This window comes from Nerophis lumbriciformis, linkage group LG30, assembly GCF_033978685.3.
Source record: "Nerophis lumbriciformis linkage group LG30, RoL_Nlum_v2.1, whole genome shotgun sequence".
In the NCBI taxonomy this organism is placed as follows: domain Eukaryota; kingdom Metazoa; phylum Chordata; class Actinopteri; order Syngnathiformes; family Syngnathidae; genus Nerophis; species Nerophis lumbriciformis.
In genome coordinates this window covers 26517097-26535598 of record NC_084577.2, presented here as the reverse complement: position 1 = coordinate 26535598, position 18502 = coordinate 26517097, and the positions used below count along the sequence as shown (strand labels likewise).

The 18502-nt window shown below is 29.7% G+C and overlaps 1 protein-coding gene across 1 annotated transcript in view; it reads left to right on the top strand.

Moving 5' to 3' along the window:
• Positions 1-14086, top strand: part of LOC133572819 (F-BAR and double SH3 domains protein 2-like) — a 190995-nt gene extending 176909 nt beyond the window's left edge. The window contains exons 20-22 of the mRNA XM_061925846.2: positions 5070-5262; positions 5335-5426; positions 13428-14086. Of these exons, the coding sequence (XP_061781830.1) occupies positions 5070-5262; positions 5335-5426; positions 13428-13520 (378 nt within the window). The 3' untranslated portion in view covers positions 13521-14086. The remainder of the gene's footprint in view (positions 1-5069; positions 5263-5334; positions 5427-13427) is intronic.
• Positions 14087-18502: the final 4416 nt, after the last annotated feature.

The following is an 18502-nucleotide window of genomic DNA, read 5'->3' as shown; positions in this document are numbered from 1 at the left end:
GGGTAAAGTGTCTTGCCCAAGGACACAACGGCAGTGACTAGGTCGGCGGAAGCGGGGATCGAACCTGGAACCCTCAAGTTGCTGGCACGGCCATTTTACCAACCGAGCTATACTGCCGCATGCGTGCGTGCGTGAAGTGAAGTGAAGTGAAGTGAATTATATTTATATAGAGAAAAAAATACCGGCAGCGGTAAAGTTTAGATCCATGAAGGAAAGAAGTGAATGAATGTTTATATCTGAATAAATTTACATTTGGTTGTCCAGGGTGTACCCCGCCTACTGCCCGAATGCGGCTGAGATAGGCTTTTGCAACCCCCGCGACCCCGGAGGGGACAAGCGGTAGGAAGTGGATGGATGCATAAAAATATGTTTTCTTTTGTATGATTTTTTTTTTTATGAATTAAGTAACGTTTATGACGTTTATTTAGCGCTTTTCTCTAGTGACTCAAAGCGCTTGACATAGTGACTGTCACGTTCAAACACTGAGGACATCTATTAAACAAGACAAAAGGCAAGGAATCAAACAGAGACAGATTTCAATTTGGACTCAATATTGAGGAGAGACATGGCCACTGCACTCTCTGTACAGTCCTGCACCACGCTCTGACGAAGAAGGTTTTCGTCTCCTCATTTATTCAGATGTTCAATGTTCACGCACCAACACATGTCACAGCAGGAATGGGGAGTATTTAAAACAGTCATTGTTTTCGGTCGCTTTGAAGACCAAGAAGAGGATTTCTCGGGCTTGGGCTCTTCCTGGATCCAGCTGGGGCAGGTGTTGGAGGACAATGGATAACCCCTCCCGTCTCCTGACCACAGCGACTTCAAGAGGGCAGCGGGTCGTAAATAGCGTTGACCTCGGTTACCAAATAGTTGGAAGAGAGTTTGTGAAATACTTCAGAGAGAGTTCGTTTAACACTTCAAAGAGAGTTCCTCTGGAAGTTGAGCAGATCCTGCCATCTGTCCGTGTTGAAATCACAGTGGCGTTTCACGAGCCTTCTTCCTCTTGTTAGGCCTCGAAAAACAGCATTCATAATACAACGTTTCTTTTGTGATAACTTACAAACAATTATTCCAACAGTGACACCCAATATCTAAGTTACTTTTAAAGCAGTGTGGGTGGCACTGGGAGAAGGTCGGGAAAGTGTCTTGCCCAAGGACACAACGGCAGTTACTAGGATGGCGGAAGCGGGGATCGAACCTGGAACCCTCAAGTTGCTGTCACTAGTCCACTCGCACGCCATGCCGCCCCTTATCAGTGTATCACATACTTGCCAACCCTCCCGAATTTTCCGGGAGATTCCCGAAATTCAGCGCCTCTCCCGAAAACCTCCCGGGACAAATATTCCTCCCGAAAATCTCCCGATTTTCAGCCGGAGCTGGAAGCCACGCCCCCTCCAGCTCCATGCGGACCTGAGTGAGGACAGCCTTTTTTTTATGACGGGAGGACAACAGGGTGACAAGAACTAAATCATCCAGACTAGAGATAAATTGTATTATTATGTTTATCTTACCTAAAAATAAATATATGTATTAATTAAAAAAATTAAAAAAATAAATACATTTTTACTATATTTTGCTAAAAACATCCAAATTAATTGTATTTTTATTTGTATTTTTTCGTGACTCCTTATTACATCCAGCCATAGAATTATACATTAAAATAAACATATTTGAATTAATTGATTTTAAATTATCATAATAATTCATTTGAAATGACCATATTTAATTATTAAAATAATTGCTTGTTTATCAACAACTTTAGCATTTTATTCATTACATTTTGAAACTCTCAGAAGCCAAGTTATGTTATATTCCTTAATATTTATTTATGCAAGTTTGAAGTATCAATTATCTAAACACAGTTTTGTTTGCATATTTTCAGGATGTATATATATATATATATATATATATATATATATATATATATATATATATATATATATATATATATATATATATATATATATATATATTAGAGATGTGGGCACAACCGCGGAGTCCGCGGATTATCCGCGGATCGGGCGGATGAAATTTAAAAAAATTAGATTTTATCCACGGGTCGGGTCGGGCGTTTGAAATAAAAAAAAATTAGATTTTAAATAGATTCAGGCGGGTGGCAGTTAAACCAATTCGGAAATATATATACATAGTTAAATGTTGTTACCCACATACGAAAAACGAGCAGGCACCTGCAGCATATGCCACAACAGAAGAAAAAAAAAGAAAAGAGATGGACACTTTTACGGAGCGGAGAAGGGACGCCTCGCCGGGGTCCGGGACCGAGGCCCCTTCCCCCGAGAGGGCCCCACCGAGAGCCGTAGCTGAGGCGATCCGCGAGAAGGGCCCGACGCACGTCCAGGGTCACCACCGCGCCCACCGCACCGACACCCCGCCTCGTCCGCCTTCGCCGCGGCCGGCGTCACGCGCAGCAGGTAAGCAGCTTACCTGCCCGCCACCCCCGTGGCCGGGGGCTCGTAACAGGGGTCACTCCGCGCGCTCCGCCCGCGCAGCTTACCTGCCCGCCACCCCTGTTGCCGGGGGCGCGTAACAGGGGTCACTCCGCGCGCAGTGCGCTCACGAAAGGGGTGGGGCTCACCCTGGTTGATATAGACAGCAGGACGGTGGCCATGGAAGTCGGAACCCGCTAAGGAGTGTGTAACAACCCACCTGCCGAATCAACTAGCACCGAAAATGGATGGCGCTGGAGCGTCGGGCCCATACCCGGGCGTCGCCGGCAGCGAGACGCGCTTGGAGGTGCGCTCAGCGCGGCTCCCATATGATTGCGCACTGGTGTGCGTCTGGGTCGTGACAGCGTGGCACGCGAATGTCTGTGCTGCATTGGATCAGTCTCCTTTCTTTAACAGGCAAAAGCTTTATAACCTCACTAATGCCTTGCATCGTCTATATTAGATATATAACAACGGGCGGGTGCGGGCGGGTGCGGTTCTGATCAAATGTTAGTTCGGGTGGATGGCGGATGGTTGACGACTTTCTGATGCGGTTGCGGATGAAATAATTGCCTATCCGCGCATCTCTAATATATACAGGTAAAAGCCAGTAAATTAGAATATTTTGAAAAACTTGATTTATTTCAGTAATTGCATTCAAAAGGTGTAACTTGTACATTATATTTATTCATTGCACACAGACTGATGCATTCAAATGTTTATTTCATTTAATTTTGATGATTTGAAGTGGCAACAAATGAAAATCCAAAATTCCGTGTGTCACAAAATTAGAATATTACTTAAGGCTAATACAAAAAAGGGATTTTTAGAAATGTTGGCCAACTGAAAAGTATGAAAATGAAAAATATGAGCATGTACAATACTCAATACTTGGTTGGAGCTCCTTTTGCCTCAATTACTGCGTTAATGCGGCGTGGCATGGAGTCGATGAGTTTCTGGCACTGCTCAGGTGTTATGAGAGCCCAGGTTGCTCTGATAGTGGCCTTCAACTCTTCTGCGTTTTTGGGTCTGGCATTCTGCATCTTCCTTTTCACAATACCCCACAGATTTTCTATGGGGCTAAGGTCAGGGGAGTTGGCGGGCCAATTTAGAACAGAAATACCATGGTCCGTAAACCAGGCACGGGTAGATTTTGCGCTGTGTGCAGGCGCCAAGTCCTGTTGGAACTTGAAATCTCCATCTCCATAGAGCAGGTCAGCAGCAGGAAGCATGAAGTGCTCTAAAACTTGCTGGTAGACGGCTGCGTTGACCCTGGATCTCAGGAAACAGAGTGGACCGACACCAGCAGATGACATGGCACCCCAAACCATCACTGATGGTGGAAACCTTACACTAGACTTCAGGCAACGTGGATCCTGTGCCTCTCCTGTCTTCCTCCAGACTCTGGGACCTCAATTTCCAAAGGAAATGCAAAATTTGCATGGTTGGGTGATGGTTTGGGGTGCCATGTCATCTGCTGGTGTCGGCCCACTCTGTTTCCTGAGATCCAGGGTCAACGCAGCCGTCTACCAGCAAGTTTTAGAGCACTTCATGCTTCCTGCTGATGACCTGCTCTATGGAGATGGAGATTTCAAGTTCCAACAGGACTTGGCGCCTGCACACAGCGCAAAATCTACCCGTGCCTGGTTTACGGACCATGGTATTTCTGTTCTAAATTGGCCCGCCAACTCCCCTGACCTTAGCCCCATAGAAAATCTGTGGGGTATTGTGAAAAGGAAGATGCAGAATGCCAGACCCAAAAACGCAGAAGAGTTGAAGGCCACTATCAGAGCAACCTGGGCTCTCATAACACCTGAGCAGTGCCAGAAACTCATCGACTCCATGCCACGCCGCATTAACGCAGTAATTGAGGCAAAAGGAGCTCCAACCAAGTATTGAGTATTGTACATGCTCATATTTTTCATTTTCATACTTTTCAGTTGGCCAACATTTCTAAAAATCCCTTTTTTGTATTAGCCTTAAGTAATATTCTAATTTTGTGACACACGGAATTTTGGATTTTCATTTGTTGCCACTTCAAATCATCAAAATTAAATGAAATAAACATTTGAATGCATCAGTCTGTGTGCAATGAATAAATATAATGTACAAGTTACACCTTTTGAATGCAATTACTGAAATAAATCAAGTTTTTCAAAATATTCTAATTTACTGGCTTTTACCTGTATATATGTATGAAATACTTGACTTGGTGAATTCTAGCTGTCAATATACTCCTCCCCTCTTAACCACGCCCCCAACCACGCCCCGCCCCACCCCCGACCACGGCCCCACCCCCCACCTCCCGAAATCGGAGGTCTCAAGGTTGGCAAGTATGGTGTATCATCTGTGAATATTGTGTTATTTTTCATACAATATTTCTTATCCTAAAGTTAGTTTTTCTTTTTAAAAGTCATGTTGTATGGTAAAAAAAAAAAATGGTGCTGTTTTAGGAGGTGCGTAAATTACATTTATTTAACTTATTTTAAATGGCTGATTTGCGAGTATTTTGAGTTAGGAGCTCCAGGACCAGGTCCAACCTTTGGTCCCACTTGAAGCAGTTCATTGTGACCAGTTCTTTCTCTCCAATTGTGACTGAGTGTTTGTTTTCTCCTGAAGGTGTCGCCCTCCACAAAGCTGCCATCCTGCCTTCCGCCTCTCCCGCTGTACGACCAGCCTCCCATCAGCCCTTTCACCAGCCCCGAGACCACCACGCCTCCGTCTCTGCCGCGGTCGCCCTCCGCCGCGCTCAACGGCGAGCACAAGCTCCCCATCCCCGCCGCGTCACACCGGACACCGCTAACCACGCCGAGTAAGCGTCGCCGGCCGCACTTCCCCCTCCGCCATGTCACCTTCCGCCGTTCACCGACACGTCTCTTTTCAGATCTAAGTTCCGGAAGGAGCCCGGTGTCGCCCGGCTTTCAGCTGCAGCCGCCCAGATGTGCCCCTGAGGGAGGCCCGGGGAAACTACGACCTGTTAGTATCACCCGGCATGTTTGCACAGAACAATTCATGTTGACTAAACAAAGTTCACAGCATCAACAGATTACCGTATTTTCCGCACCATAGGGCGCACCGGATTATAAGGCGCACCACTGATGAATGGTCTATTTTTGATCTTTTTTCATATATAAGGCGCACCGGATTATAGAGCACATTAAAGGAGTCATATTATTATTTTTTTTTTCTAAATGTAAAAGACTTCCTTGTGGTCTACATCGGGGGTCCCCAACCAAATATTTAAAATATTGAAAAATATTGAAAAATATTCCAAATATAAAATTGAATATTCAAAATATTATATATATCTTTTTCAAAATTCAAAATATTATATATATATATATATATATATATATATATATATATATATATATATATATATATATATATATATATATATATATATCTTTTTCAAAATTAAAAATATTATATATATCTTTTTTCATATATAAGGCGCACCGGATTATAGAGCGCATTAAAGGAGTCATATTATTATTATTTTTTTCTAAATGTAAAAGACTTCCTTGTGGTCTACAAATATCTAAAATATTGAAAAATATTTCAAAATGTTCCAAATATAAAATTGAATATTCAAAATATTATATATATCTTTTTCAAAATTCAAAATATTATATATATATATATATATATATATATATATATATATATATATATATATATATATATATATATCTTTTTCAAAATTCAAAATATTATATATATCTTTTTTCATATATAAGGCGCACCGGATTATAGAGCGCATTAAAGGAGTCATATTATTATTTTTTTTTTCTAAATGTAAAAGACTTCCTTGTGGTCTACAAATATTCAAAATATTGAAAAATATTTCAAAATATTCCAAATATAAAATTGAATATTCAAAATATTATATATATCTTTTTCAAAATTCAAAATATTATATATATATATATATATATATATATATATATATATATATATATATATATATATATATTTTTTTTTTTTTTTTTTTTTTTTTCAAAATTCAAAATATTATATATATATTTTTTCATATATAAGGCGCACCGGATTATAAAGCGCATTAAAGGAGTCATATTATTATTTTTTTTTTCTAAATGTAAAAAACTTCCTTGTGGTCTACATCGGGGGTCCCCAACCAAATATTGAAAATATTGAAAAATATTTCAAAATATTCAAAATATAAAATTGAATATTCAAAATATTCAATTTTGAACACATTTTAAATTAATTAATTTGGGTTATTTGATGAAATATTTGAGATGAATAATCACAGCTATTAGTTTTGAATTAATTATGGAATAATTAATTTGGGTTTATCGATTGATTATTATGGGTTGATAATTCAGAAATGTTACATTTTAAACACATTTTAGATTCAATTATTTGGGTTTATACATTAAATAATTAGTGTTAATCCAAATGTTCCAATTTAAAAAAAAAAATGTATTTAGTTTATTCAAAATGTATCAATTCTAACAAAAACAATTTGGGTTATTTAAATTAATAATTTGTGTTGATTATTGAATGTTGAAACTATTAATTGGGTTTATTGATTAGTTGATAGAGTTTGATTATTCAAAAATGTCTAACATTGAACTAAATTTGGATGAATTTATTTAGGTTTATGGATTAATTAATTTGAGTTAATCCAAATTTTTCAGTGTTAACTAATTTTTGTTTGTTTAAATAATCAATTTAGGTTAATCAAACTTTTCCTATCTTAACTCATTTTTGATTATTCGATTTGGGTTATTTGATTAACTAATTTCAGTTGATTGATCATTTTTTTATTTTTTTTTAATAACATTTTGAGCTAATTTTGATTATAGTTAATCAACATATTCCAATTTAAACACATTTTGAAAGAATTAATTTGACTTATTTGATTTATTATTAGAGTTAACTTTTAATTTTGAATTAATTATGGATTAATTCATTTGGGTTTGTCGATTTATAATTTTGGATTGGCTATTCAGAAATGTCCAATTTTAAACACATTTTGAATTAATTAATTTGGGTTATTTAAATTAATTATTTGAGTTGAATAATCACAGGTTTTAGTTTTGAATTAATTATGGATGAATTAATTTGGGTTTATCGATTGATTAATATGGGTTGATAATTCAGAAATGTTAAATTTTAAACACATTTTAGATTCAATTATTTGGGTTTATACATTAAATAATTAGTGTTAATTCAAATGTTCCAAAAAAAAATGTATTTATGTTATTCAAAATGTATCAATTCTAACAAAAACAATTTGGGTTATTTAAATTAATAATTTGTGTTAGTTATTGAATGTTGAAACAATGAATTGGGTTTATTGATTAGTTGATAGAGTTTGATTATTCAAAAATGTCTAACATTGAACTAAATTTGGATGAATTTATTTAGGTTTATGGATTAATTAATTTGAGTTAATCCAAATTTTTCAGTGTTAACTAATTTTTGTTTGTTTAAATAATCAATTTAGGATAATCAAACTTTTCCTATCTTAACTCATTTTTGATTAATCGATTTGGGTTATTTGATTAACTAATTTCAGTTGATTGATCATTTTTTATTTTTTTTTTAATAACATTTTGAGCTAATTTTGATTATAGTTAATCAACATATTCCAATTTAGACACATTTTGAATGAATTAATTTGACTTATTTGATTTATTATTAGAGTTAACTTTTAATTTTGAATTAATTATGGATTAATTCATTTGGGTTTGTCGATTTATAATTTTGGATTGGCTATTCAGAAATGTCCAATTTTAAACACATTTTGAATTAATTAATTTGGGTTATTTAAATTAATTATTTGAGTTGAATAATCACAGGTATTAGTTTTAAATTAATTATGGAATAATTAATTTGGGTTTATCGATTGATTAATATGGGTTGATAATTCAGAAATGTTAAATTTTAAACACATTTTAGATTCAATTATTTGGGTTTATACATTAAATAATTAATGTTAATCCAAATGTTCCAAAAATTTTTTATTTATGTTATTCAAAATGTATCAATTCTAACAAAAACAATTTGGGTTATTTAAATTAATAATTTGTGTTAATTATTGAATGTTGAAACAATGAATTGGGTTTATTGATTAGTTGATAGAGTTTGATTATTCATAAATGTCTAACATTGAACTAAATTTGGATGAATTTATTTAGGTTTATGGATTAATGAATTTGAGTTAATCCAAATTTTTCAGTGTTAACTAATTTTTGTTTGTTTAAATAATCAATTTAGGTTAATCAAACTTTTCCTATCTTAACTCATTTTTGATTAATCGATTTGGGTTATTTGATTAACTAATTTCAGTTGATTGATCTTTTTTTTTTTTTTTAATAACATTTTGAGTTAATTTTGATTATAGTTAATCAACATATTCCAATTTAAAACACATTTTGAATGAATTAATTTGACTTATTTGATTAATTATTAGAGTTAACTTTTAATTTTGAATTAATTATGGATTAATTCATTTGGGTTTGTCGATTTATAATTTTGGATTGGCTATTCAGAAATGTCCAATTTTAAACACATTTTGAATTAATTAATTTGGGTTATTTAAATTAATTATTTGAGTTGAATAATCACAGGTTTTAGTTTTGAATTAATTATGGAATAATTAATTTGGGTTTATCGATTGATTAATATGGGTTGATAATTCAGAAATGTTAAATTTTAAACACATTTTAGATTCAATTATTTGGGTTTATACATTAAATAATTAGTGTTAATCCAAATGTTCCAATTTAAAAAAAAAAATGTATTTAGGTTATTCAAAATGTATCAATTCTAACAAAAACAATTTGGGTTATTTAAATTAATAATTTGTGTTAATTATTGAATGTTGAAACAAAGAATTGGGTTTATTGATTAGTTGAAAGAGTTTGATTATTCAAAAATGTCTAACATTGAACTAAATTTGGATGAATTTATTTAGGTTTATGGATTAATTAATTTGAGTCAATCCAAATTTTTCAGTGTTAACTAATTTTTGTTTGTTTAAATAATCAATTTAGGTTAATCAAACTTTTCCTATCTTAACTAATTTTTGATTAATCGATTTGGGTTATTTGATTAACTAATTTCAGTTGATTGATCTTTTTTTTTTTTCTTTTTTTTTAATAACATTTTAAGCTAATTTTGATTATAGTTAATCAACATATTCCAATTTAAACACATTTTGAATTAATTAATTTGACTTATTTGATTAATTATTAGAGTTAACTTTTAATTTTGAATTAATTATGGATTAATTCATTTGGGTTTGTCGATTTATAATTTTGGATTGGCTATTCAGAAATGTCCAATTTTAAACACATTTTGAATTAATTAATTTGGGTTATTTAAATTAATTATTTGAGTTGAATAATCACAGGTTTTAGTTTTGAATTAATTATGGATGAATTAATTTGGGTTTATCGATTGATTAATATGGGTTGATAATTCAGAAATGTTAAATTTTAAACACATTTTACATTCAATTATTTGGGTTTATACATTAAATAATTAGTGTTAATCCAAATGTTCCAATTTAAAAAAATAAATAAATAAATGTATTTAGGTTATTCAAAGTGTATCAATTCTAACAAAAACAATTTGGGTTATTTAAATTGATAATTTGTGTTAATTATTGAATGTTGAAACAAAGAATTGGGTTTATTGATTAGTTGAAAGAGTTTGATTATTCAAAAATGTCTAACATTGAACTAAATTTGGATGAATTTATTTAGGTTTATGGATTAATGAATTTGAGTTAATCCAAATTTTTCAGTGTTAACTAATTTTTGTTTGTTTAAATAATCAATTTAGGTTAATCAAACTTTTCCTATCTTAACTCATTTTTGATTAATCGAGTTGGGTTATTTGATTAACTAATTTCAGTTGATTGGTCTTTTTTTTTTTTTTTTTAATAACATTTTGAGCTAATTTTGATTATAGTTAATCAACATATTCCAATTTAAACACATTTTGAATGAATTAATTTGACTTATTTGATTTATTATTAGAGTTAACTTTTAATTTTGAATTAATTATGGATTAATTCATTTGGGTTTGTCGATTTATAATTTTGGATTGGCTATTCAGAAATGTCCAATTTTAAACACATTTTGAATTAATTAATTTGGGTTATTTAAATTAATTATTTGAGTTGAATAATCACAGGTTTTAGTTTTGAATTAATTATGGATGAATTAATTTGGGTTTATCGATTGATTAATATGGGTTGATAATTCAGAAATGTTAAATTTTAAACACATTTTAGATTCAATTATTTGGGTTTATACATTAAATAATTAGTGTTAATTCAAATGTTCCAAAAAAAAATGTATTTATGTTATTCAAAATGTATCAATTCTAACAAAAACAATTTGGGTTATTTAAATTAATAATTTGTGTTAGTTATTGAATGTTGAAACAATGAATTGGGTTTATTGATTAGTTGATAGAGTTTGATTATTCAAAAATGTCTAACATTGAACTAAATTTGGATGAATTTATTTAGGTTTATGGATTAATTAATTTGAGTTAATCCAAATTTTTCAGTGTTAACTAATTTTTGTTTGTTTAAATAATCAATTTAGGATAATCAAACTTTTCCTATCTTAACTCATTTTTGATTATTCGATTTGGGTTATTTGATTAACTAATTTCAGTTGATTGATCATTTTTTATTTATTTTTTAATATCATTTTGAGCTAATTTTGATTATAGTTAATCAACATATTCCAATTTAAACACATTTTGAATGAATTAATTTGACTTATTTGATTTATTATTAGAGTTAACTTTTAATTTTGAATTAATTATGGATTAATTCATTTGGGTTTGTCGATTTATAATTTTGGATTGGCTATTCAGAAATGTCCAATTTTAAACACATTTTGAATTAATTAATTTGGGTTATTTAAATTAATTATTTGAGTTGAATAATCACAGGTTTTAGTTTTGAATTAATTATGGATTCATTAATTTGGGTTTATCGATTGATTAATATGGGTTGATAATTCAGAAATGTAAAATTTTAAACACATTTTAGATTCAATTATTTGGGTTTATACATTAAATAATTAGTGTTAATCCAAATGTTCCAATTTAAAAAAAATAAAAAAATAAATGTATTTAGGTTATTCAAAATGTATCAATTCTAACAAAAACAATTTGGGTTATTTAAATTAATAATTTGTGTTAATTATTGAATGTTGAAACAAAGAATTGGGTTTATTGATTAGTTGAAAGAGTTTGATTATTCAAAAATGTCTAACATTGAACTAAATTTGGATGAATTTATTTAGGTTTATGGATTAATTAATTTGAGTTAATCCAAATTTTTCAGTGTTAACTAATTTTTGTTTGTTTAAATAATCAATTTAGGATAATCAAACTTTTCCTATCTTAACTCATTTTTGATTAATCGATTTGGGTTATTTGATTAACTAATTTCAGTTGATTGATCTTTTTTTTTTTTTTTTTTTAATAACATTTTGAGCTAATTTTGATTATAGTTAATCAACATATTCCAATTTAGACACATTTTGAATGAATTAATTTGACTTATTTGATTTATTATTAGAGTTAACTTTTAATTTTGAATTAATTATGGATTAATTCATTTGGGTTTGTCGATTTATAATTTTGGATTGGCTATTCAGAAATGTCCAATTTTAAACACATTTTGAATTAATTAATTTGGGTTATTTAAATTAATTATTTGAGTTGAATAATCACAGGTTTTAGTTTTGAATTAATTATGGATGAATTAATTTGGGTTTATCGATTGATTATTATGGGTTGATAATTCAGAAATGTTAAATTTTAAACACATTTTACATTAAATTATTTGGGTTTATACATTAAATAATTAGTGTTAATCCAAATGTTCCAATTTAAAAAAAAAAAAGTATTTAGTTTATTCAAAATGTATCAATTCTAACAAAAACAATTTGGGTTATTTAAATTAATAATTTGTGTTAATTATTGAATGTTGAAACAAAGAATTGGGTTTATTGATTAGTTGATAGAGTTTGATTATTCAAAAATGTCTAACATTGAACTAAATTTGGATGAATTTATTTAGGTTTATGGATTAATGAATTTGTGTCAATCCAAATTTTTCAGTGTTAACTAATTTTTGTTTGTTTAAATAATCAATTTAGGTTAATCAAACTTTCCCTATCTTAACTCATTTTTGATTAATCGATTTGGGTTATTTGATTAACTAATTTCAGTTGATTGATCTTTTTTTTTTTTTTTTTTAATAACATTTTGAGCTAATTTTGATTATAGTTAATCAACATATTCCAATTTAGACACATTTTGAATGAATTAATTTGACTTATTTGATTTATTATTAGAGTTAACTTTTAATTTTGAATTAATTATGGATTAATTCATTTGGGTTTGTCGATTTATAATTTTGGATTGGCTATTCAGAAATGTCCAATTTTAAACACATTTTGGATTAAATTATTTTGGGTTTATACATCAATTAATTAGAGTTTATCCAAATGTTCCTATTTTTACTGAGTTTTGTTTTTTAAGGGTTTCTGCTGGTCGTGTGCCTCCGCATTTTTTCATCGCTAAAAATGTGCCTTGGTTCAAAAAAGGTTGAAAAACGCTGATGTAGACCACAAGAAAGTGTTTTTTTATTTAAGAAAAAAATAAAATAAAATATGACTCCTTTAATGCGCCTTTTGTATGAAAATAGACCTGACTAGACCCGCTCATCGGCAGTGCACCTTATAATCCGGTGCGCCCTACGGTCCGGAAAATACGGTAATATTTTGACTAAACGAAACGTTCAACTTATTCCTCCACTTGTATAAAAGTTGAGAATGTTACATCGTACTTTTATCATCGGGAGCGTTGGGAATGCAGGTTTTGTCTTTCTGGGAAATTGAATTCGCCATCTTTATAAAAAAGCCTAAAAGTTGCCCAGCTCTAACACTTTGCTCTCATTGGCTCCAGGTGCGTGCGGCTCCTCCTCCACCCAAGCAGCAGTCTCGACGGCAGCACGGCAAGAGCGACAAGGCGGAGGAGGTGGAGATCACGCTGGTGTAACGGACGCGGGACGACAGGCGGTCGGACCCACACCCGAAACATCACCCAGAACTGAACTGAGACCTCACTCTCGCTCTCCGTTATCCTCAAGTTGAGGCGGAGGAAGAGAGGAGGGCTGCCAATGAAGGATTCTGGGTATTTGCTTCCTAATGAAGTGCAGCAGTAGCTTCTTCCCCCCGATGTTTCCGTCTTCTCTCGCCTCACCTTCTTCCATTCTTGCCTTAAAGACCTCATTGGGCGACGGCCCCCGAGCACACTGGAGGAACAGGACGAATGGAGACGTGAGCCGTGGACAGAAGGCCATGTAGCAGTCCAGGTCATGGGGACACTTCCTGTGCACGCCCACGTTCTGGACCAATCATTGCATGGGCTGGAATAGGCCACGCCCCGTTTGACAAACTCAGTGGAACCTTGAAGGTGGAACACTTTTCACTTTTCACAATTTAGTTTCCATACCCTCTAATATTTCGTAGTCAAACTGACGTTCTGTGGTTTTTCACAAAATACTCGTCTAAAATTTTAATTTTGAACACATTTTGGATGAATTATTACGTGTTATTCTATTAATTTCCCTTCATTCATTTTTTTTTTTTTTTAAATCACATTTTGAGCTAATTAAAAAAAAAAATTCCAATTCAAACACATTTTGAATTAATTAATTTGGGTTATTTGATTAATTATTAGAGTTAATCACAACTTTTAAATTTGAATTAACTATGGATTAATTCATTTGGGTTTATCGATTGATTAATTTGGGTTGGCTATTCAGAAATGTCCAATTTTAAATACATTTTGGTTTAAATTATTTGGGTTTATACATGAATTAGGTAGTTAATCCAAATGTTCCAATTTTAACACATTTAAAAATAATTTATTAAGATTTTTTTTTTTAATCAATAAGTTATTCAAAATTTATACATTTTAACACATTTTGGATGAATGAATGCGGGTTATTTGATTAATTTCAGTTCATTAATAATTGTTCTTTTTTTATGACATTTTGAGCTGATTTTAACAAAATATTGCAATTTAAACACATTTTGAATGAATTAATTTGGGTTATTTGATGAATTATTACAGTTAATCACAACTTCTAAATTTGAATTAATTATGGATTAATTCATTTGGGTTTATCGATTGATTAATTTGGGTTGGCTATTCAGAAATGTCCAATTTTAAACACATTTTGGTTTAAATTATTTGGGTTTGTACATGAATTAATTAGAGTTCATCCAAATGTTACAATTTTAACAAATTTAGAAATAATTTATTAAGGTTGTTTTTTTTAATCAATAAGTTATTCAAAATTTATACATTTTAACACATTTTGGATGAATGAATACGGGTTATTTGATTAATTTCAGTTCATTAATAATTTTTCTTTTTTTATGACATTTTGAGCTGATTTGAACAAAATATTGCAATTTAAACACATTTTGAATGAATTAATTTGGGTTATTTGATGAATTATTACAGTTAATCACAACTTCTAAATTTGAATTAATTATGGATTAATTCATTTGGGTTTATCGATTGATTAATTTGGGTTGGCTATTCAGAAATGTCCAATTTTAAACACATTTTGGTTTGAATTATTTGGGTTTATACATGAATTAATTAGTTAATCCAAATGTTCCAATTTTAACACATTTAAAAATAATTTATTAAGATTTTTTTTTTAAATCAATAAGTTATTCAAAATGTATACATTTTAACACATTTTGGATGAATGAATACGGGTTATTTGATTAATTTCAGTTCATTAATAATTTTTCATTTTTTATCACATTTTGAGCTGATTTTAACAAAATATTGCAATTTAAACACATTTTGAATGAATTAATTTGGGTTATTTGATGAATTATTACAGTTAATCACAACTTCTAAATTTGAATTAATTATGGATTAATTCATTTGGGTTTATCGATTGATTAATTTGGGTTGGCTATTCAGAAATGTCCAATTTTAAACACATTTTGGTTTAAATTATTTGGGTTTGTACATGAATTAATTAGAGTTCATCCAAATGTTCCAATTTTAACAAATTTAGAAATAATTTATTAAGGTTGTTTTTTTTAATCAATAAGTTATTCAAAATGTATACATTTTAACACATTTTGGATGAATGAATACGGGTTATTTGATTAATTTCAGTTCATTAATAATTTTTCTTTTTTTATCACATTTTGAGCTGATTTTAACAAAATATTGCAATTTAAACACATTTTGAATGAATTAATTTGGGTTATTTGATGAATTATTACAGTTAATCACAACTTCTAAATTTGAATTAATTATGGATTAATTCATTTGGGTTTATCGATTGATTAATTTGGGTTGGCTATTCAGAAATGTCCAATTTTAAACACATTTTGGTTTAAATTATTTGGGTTTATACATGAATTAGGTAGTTAATCCAAATGTTCCAATTTTAACACATTTAAAAATAATTTATTAAGATTTTTTTTTTTAATCAATAAGTTATTCAAAATGTATACATTTTAACACATTTTGGATGAATGAATGCGGGTTATTTGATTAATTTCAGTTCATTAATAATTTTTCTTTTTTATGACATTTTGAGCTGATTTTAACAAAATATTGCAATTTAAACACATTTTGAATGAATTAATTTGGGTTATTTGATGAATTATTACAGTTAATCACAACTTCTAAATTTGAATTAATTATGGATTAATTCATTTGGGTTTATCGATTGATTAATTTGGGTTGGCTATTCAGAAATGTCCAATTTTAAACACATTTTGGTTTAAATTATTTGGGTTTGTACATGAATTAATTAGAGTTCATCCAAATGTTCCAATTTTAACAAATTTAGAAATAATTTATTAAGGTTGTTTTTTTTAATCAATAAGTTATTCAAAATTTATACATTTTAACACATTTTGGATGAATGAATACGGGTTATTTGATTAATTTCAGTTCATTAATAATTTTTCTTTTTTGATCACATTTTGAGCTGATTTTAACAAAATATTGCAATTTAAACACATTTTGAATGAATTAATTTGGGTTATTTGATTAATTATTACAGTTAATCACAACTTCTAACTTTGAATTAATTATGGATTAATTCATTTGGGTTTATCGATTGATTAATTTGGGTTGGCTATTCAGAAATGTCCAATTTTAAACACATTTTGGTTTAAATTATTTGGGTTTATACATGAATTAATTAGTTAATCCAAATGATCCAATTTTAACACATTTAAAAATAATTTATTAAGATTTTCTTTTTTAATCAATAAGATATTCAAAATGTATACATTTTAACACATTTTGGATGAATGAATACGGGTTATTTGATTAATTTCAGTTCATTAATAATTTTTCTTTTTTTATCACATTTTGAGCTGATTTTAACAAAATATTGCAATTTAAACACATTTTGAATGAATTAATTTGGGTTATTTGATTAATTATTACAGTTAATCACAACTTCTAAATTTGAATTAATTATGGATTAATTCATTTGGGTTTATCGATTGATTAATTTGGGTTGGCTATTCAGAAATGTCCAATTTTAAACACATTTTGGTTTAAATTATTTGGGTTTGTACATGAATTAATTAGAGTTCATCCAAATGTTCCAATTTTAACAAATTTAGAAATAATTTATTAAGGTTGTTTTTTTTAATCAATAAGTTATTCAAAATTTATACATTTTAACACATTTTGGATGAATGAATACGGGTTATTTGATTAATTTCAGTTCATTAATAATTTTTCTTTTTTTATCACATTTTGAGCTTATTTTAACAAAATATTGCAATTTAAACACATTTTGAATGAATTAATTTGGGTTATTTGATGAATTATTACAGTTAATCACAACTTCTAAATTTGAATTAATTATGGATTAATTCATTTGGGTTTATCGATTGATTAATTTGGGTTGGCTATTCAGAAATGTCCAATTTTAAACACATTTTGTTTTAAATTATTTGGGTTTATACATGAATTAATTAGTTAATCCAAATGTTCCAATTTTAACACATTTAAAAATAATTTATTAAGATTGTTTTTTTTTAATCAATAAGTTATTCAAAATGTATACATTTTAACACATTTTGGATGAATGAATACGGGTTATTTGATTAATTTCAGTTCATTAATAATTTTTCTTTTTTTTTTTTATCACATTTTGAGCTGATTTTAACAAAATATTGCAATTTAAACACATTTTGAATTAATTAATTTGGGTTATTTGATTAATTATTAGAGTTAATCACAACTTCTAAATTTGAATTAATTATGGATGAATTCATTTGGGTTTATTGATTGATTAATTTGGGTTGGCTATTCAGAAATGTCCAATTTTAAACACATTTTGGTTTAAATTATTTGGGTTTGTACATGAATTAATTAGAGTTCATCCAAATGTTCCAATTTTAACAAATTTAGAAATAATTTATTAAGGTTGTTTTTTTTAATCAATAAGTTATTCAAAATTTATACATTTTAACACATTTTGGATGAATGAATACGGGTTATTTGATTAATTTCAGTTCATTAATAATTTTTCTTTTTTTATCACATTTTGAGCTGATTTGAACAAAATATTGCAATTTAAACACATTTTGAAGGAATTAATTTGGGTTATTTGATGAATTATTACAGTTAATCACAACTTCTAAATTTGAATTAATTATGGATGAATTCATTTGGGTTTATCGATTGATTAATTTGGGTTGGCTATTCAGAAATGTCCAATTTTAAACACATTTTGGTTTAAATTATTTGGGTTTGTACATGAATTAATTAGAGTTCATCCAAATGTTCCAATTTTAACAAATTTAGAAATAATTTATTAAGGTTGTTTTTTTAATCAATAAGTTATTCAAAATTTATACATTTTAACACATTTTGGATGAATGAATACGGGTTATTTGATTAATTTCAGTTCATTAATAATTTTTCTTTTTTTTTATCACATTTTGAGCTGATTTTAACAAAATATT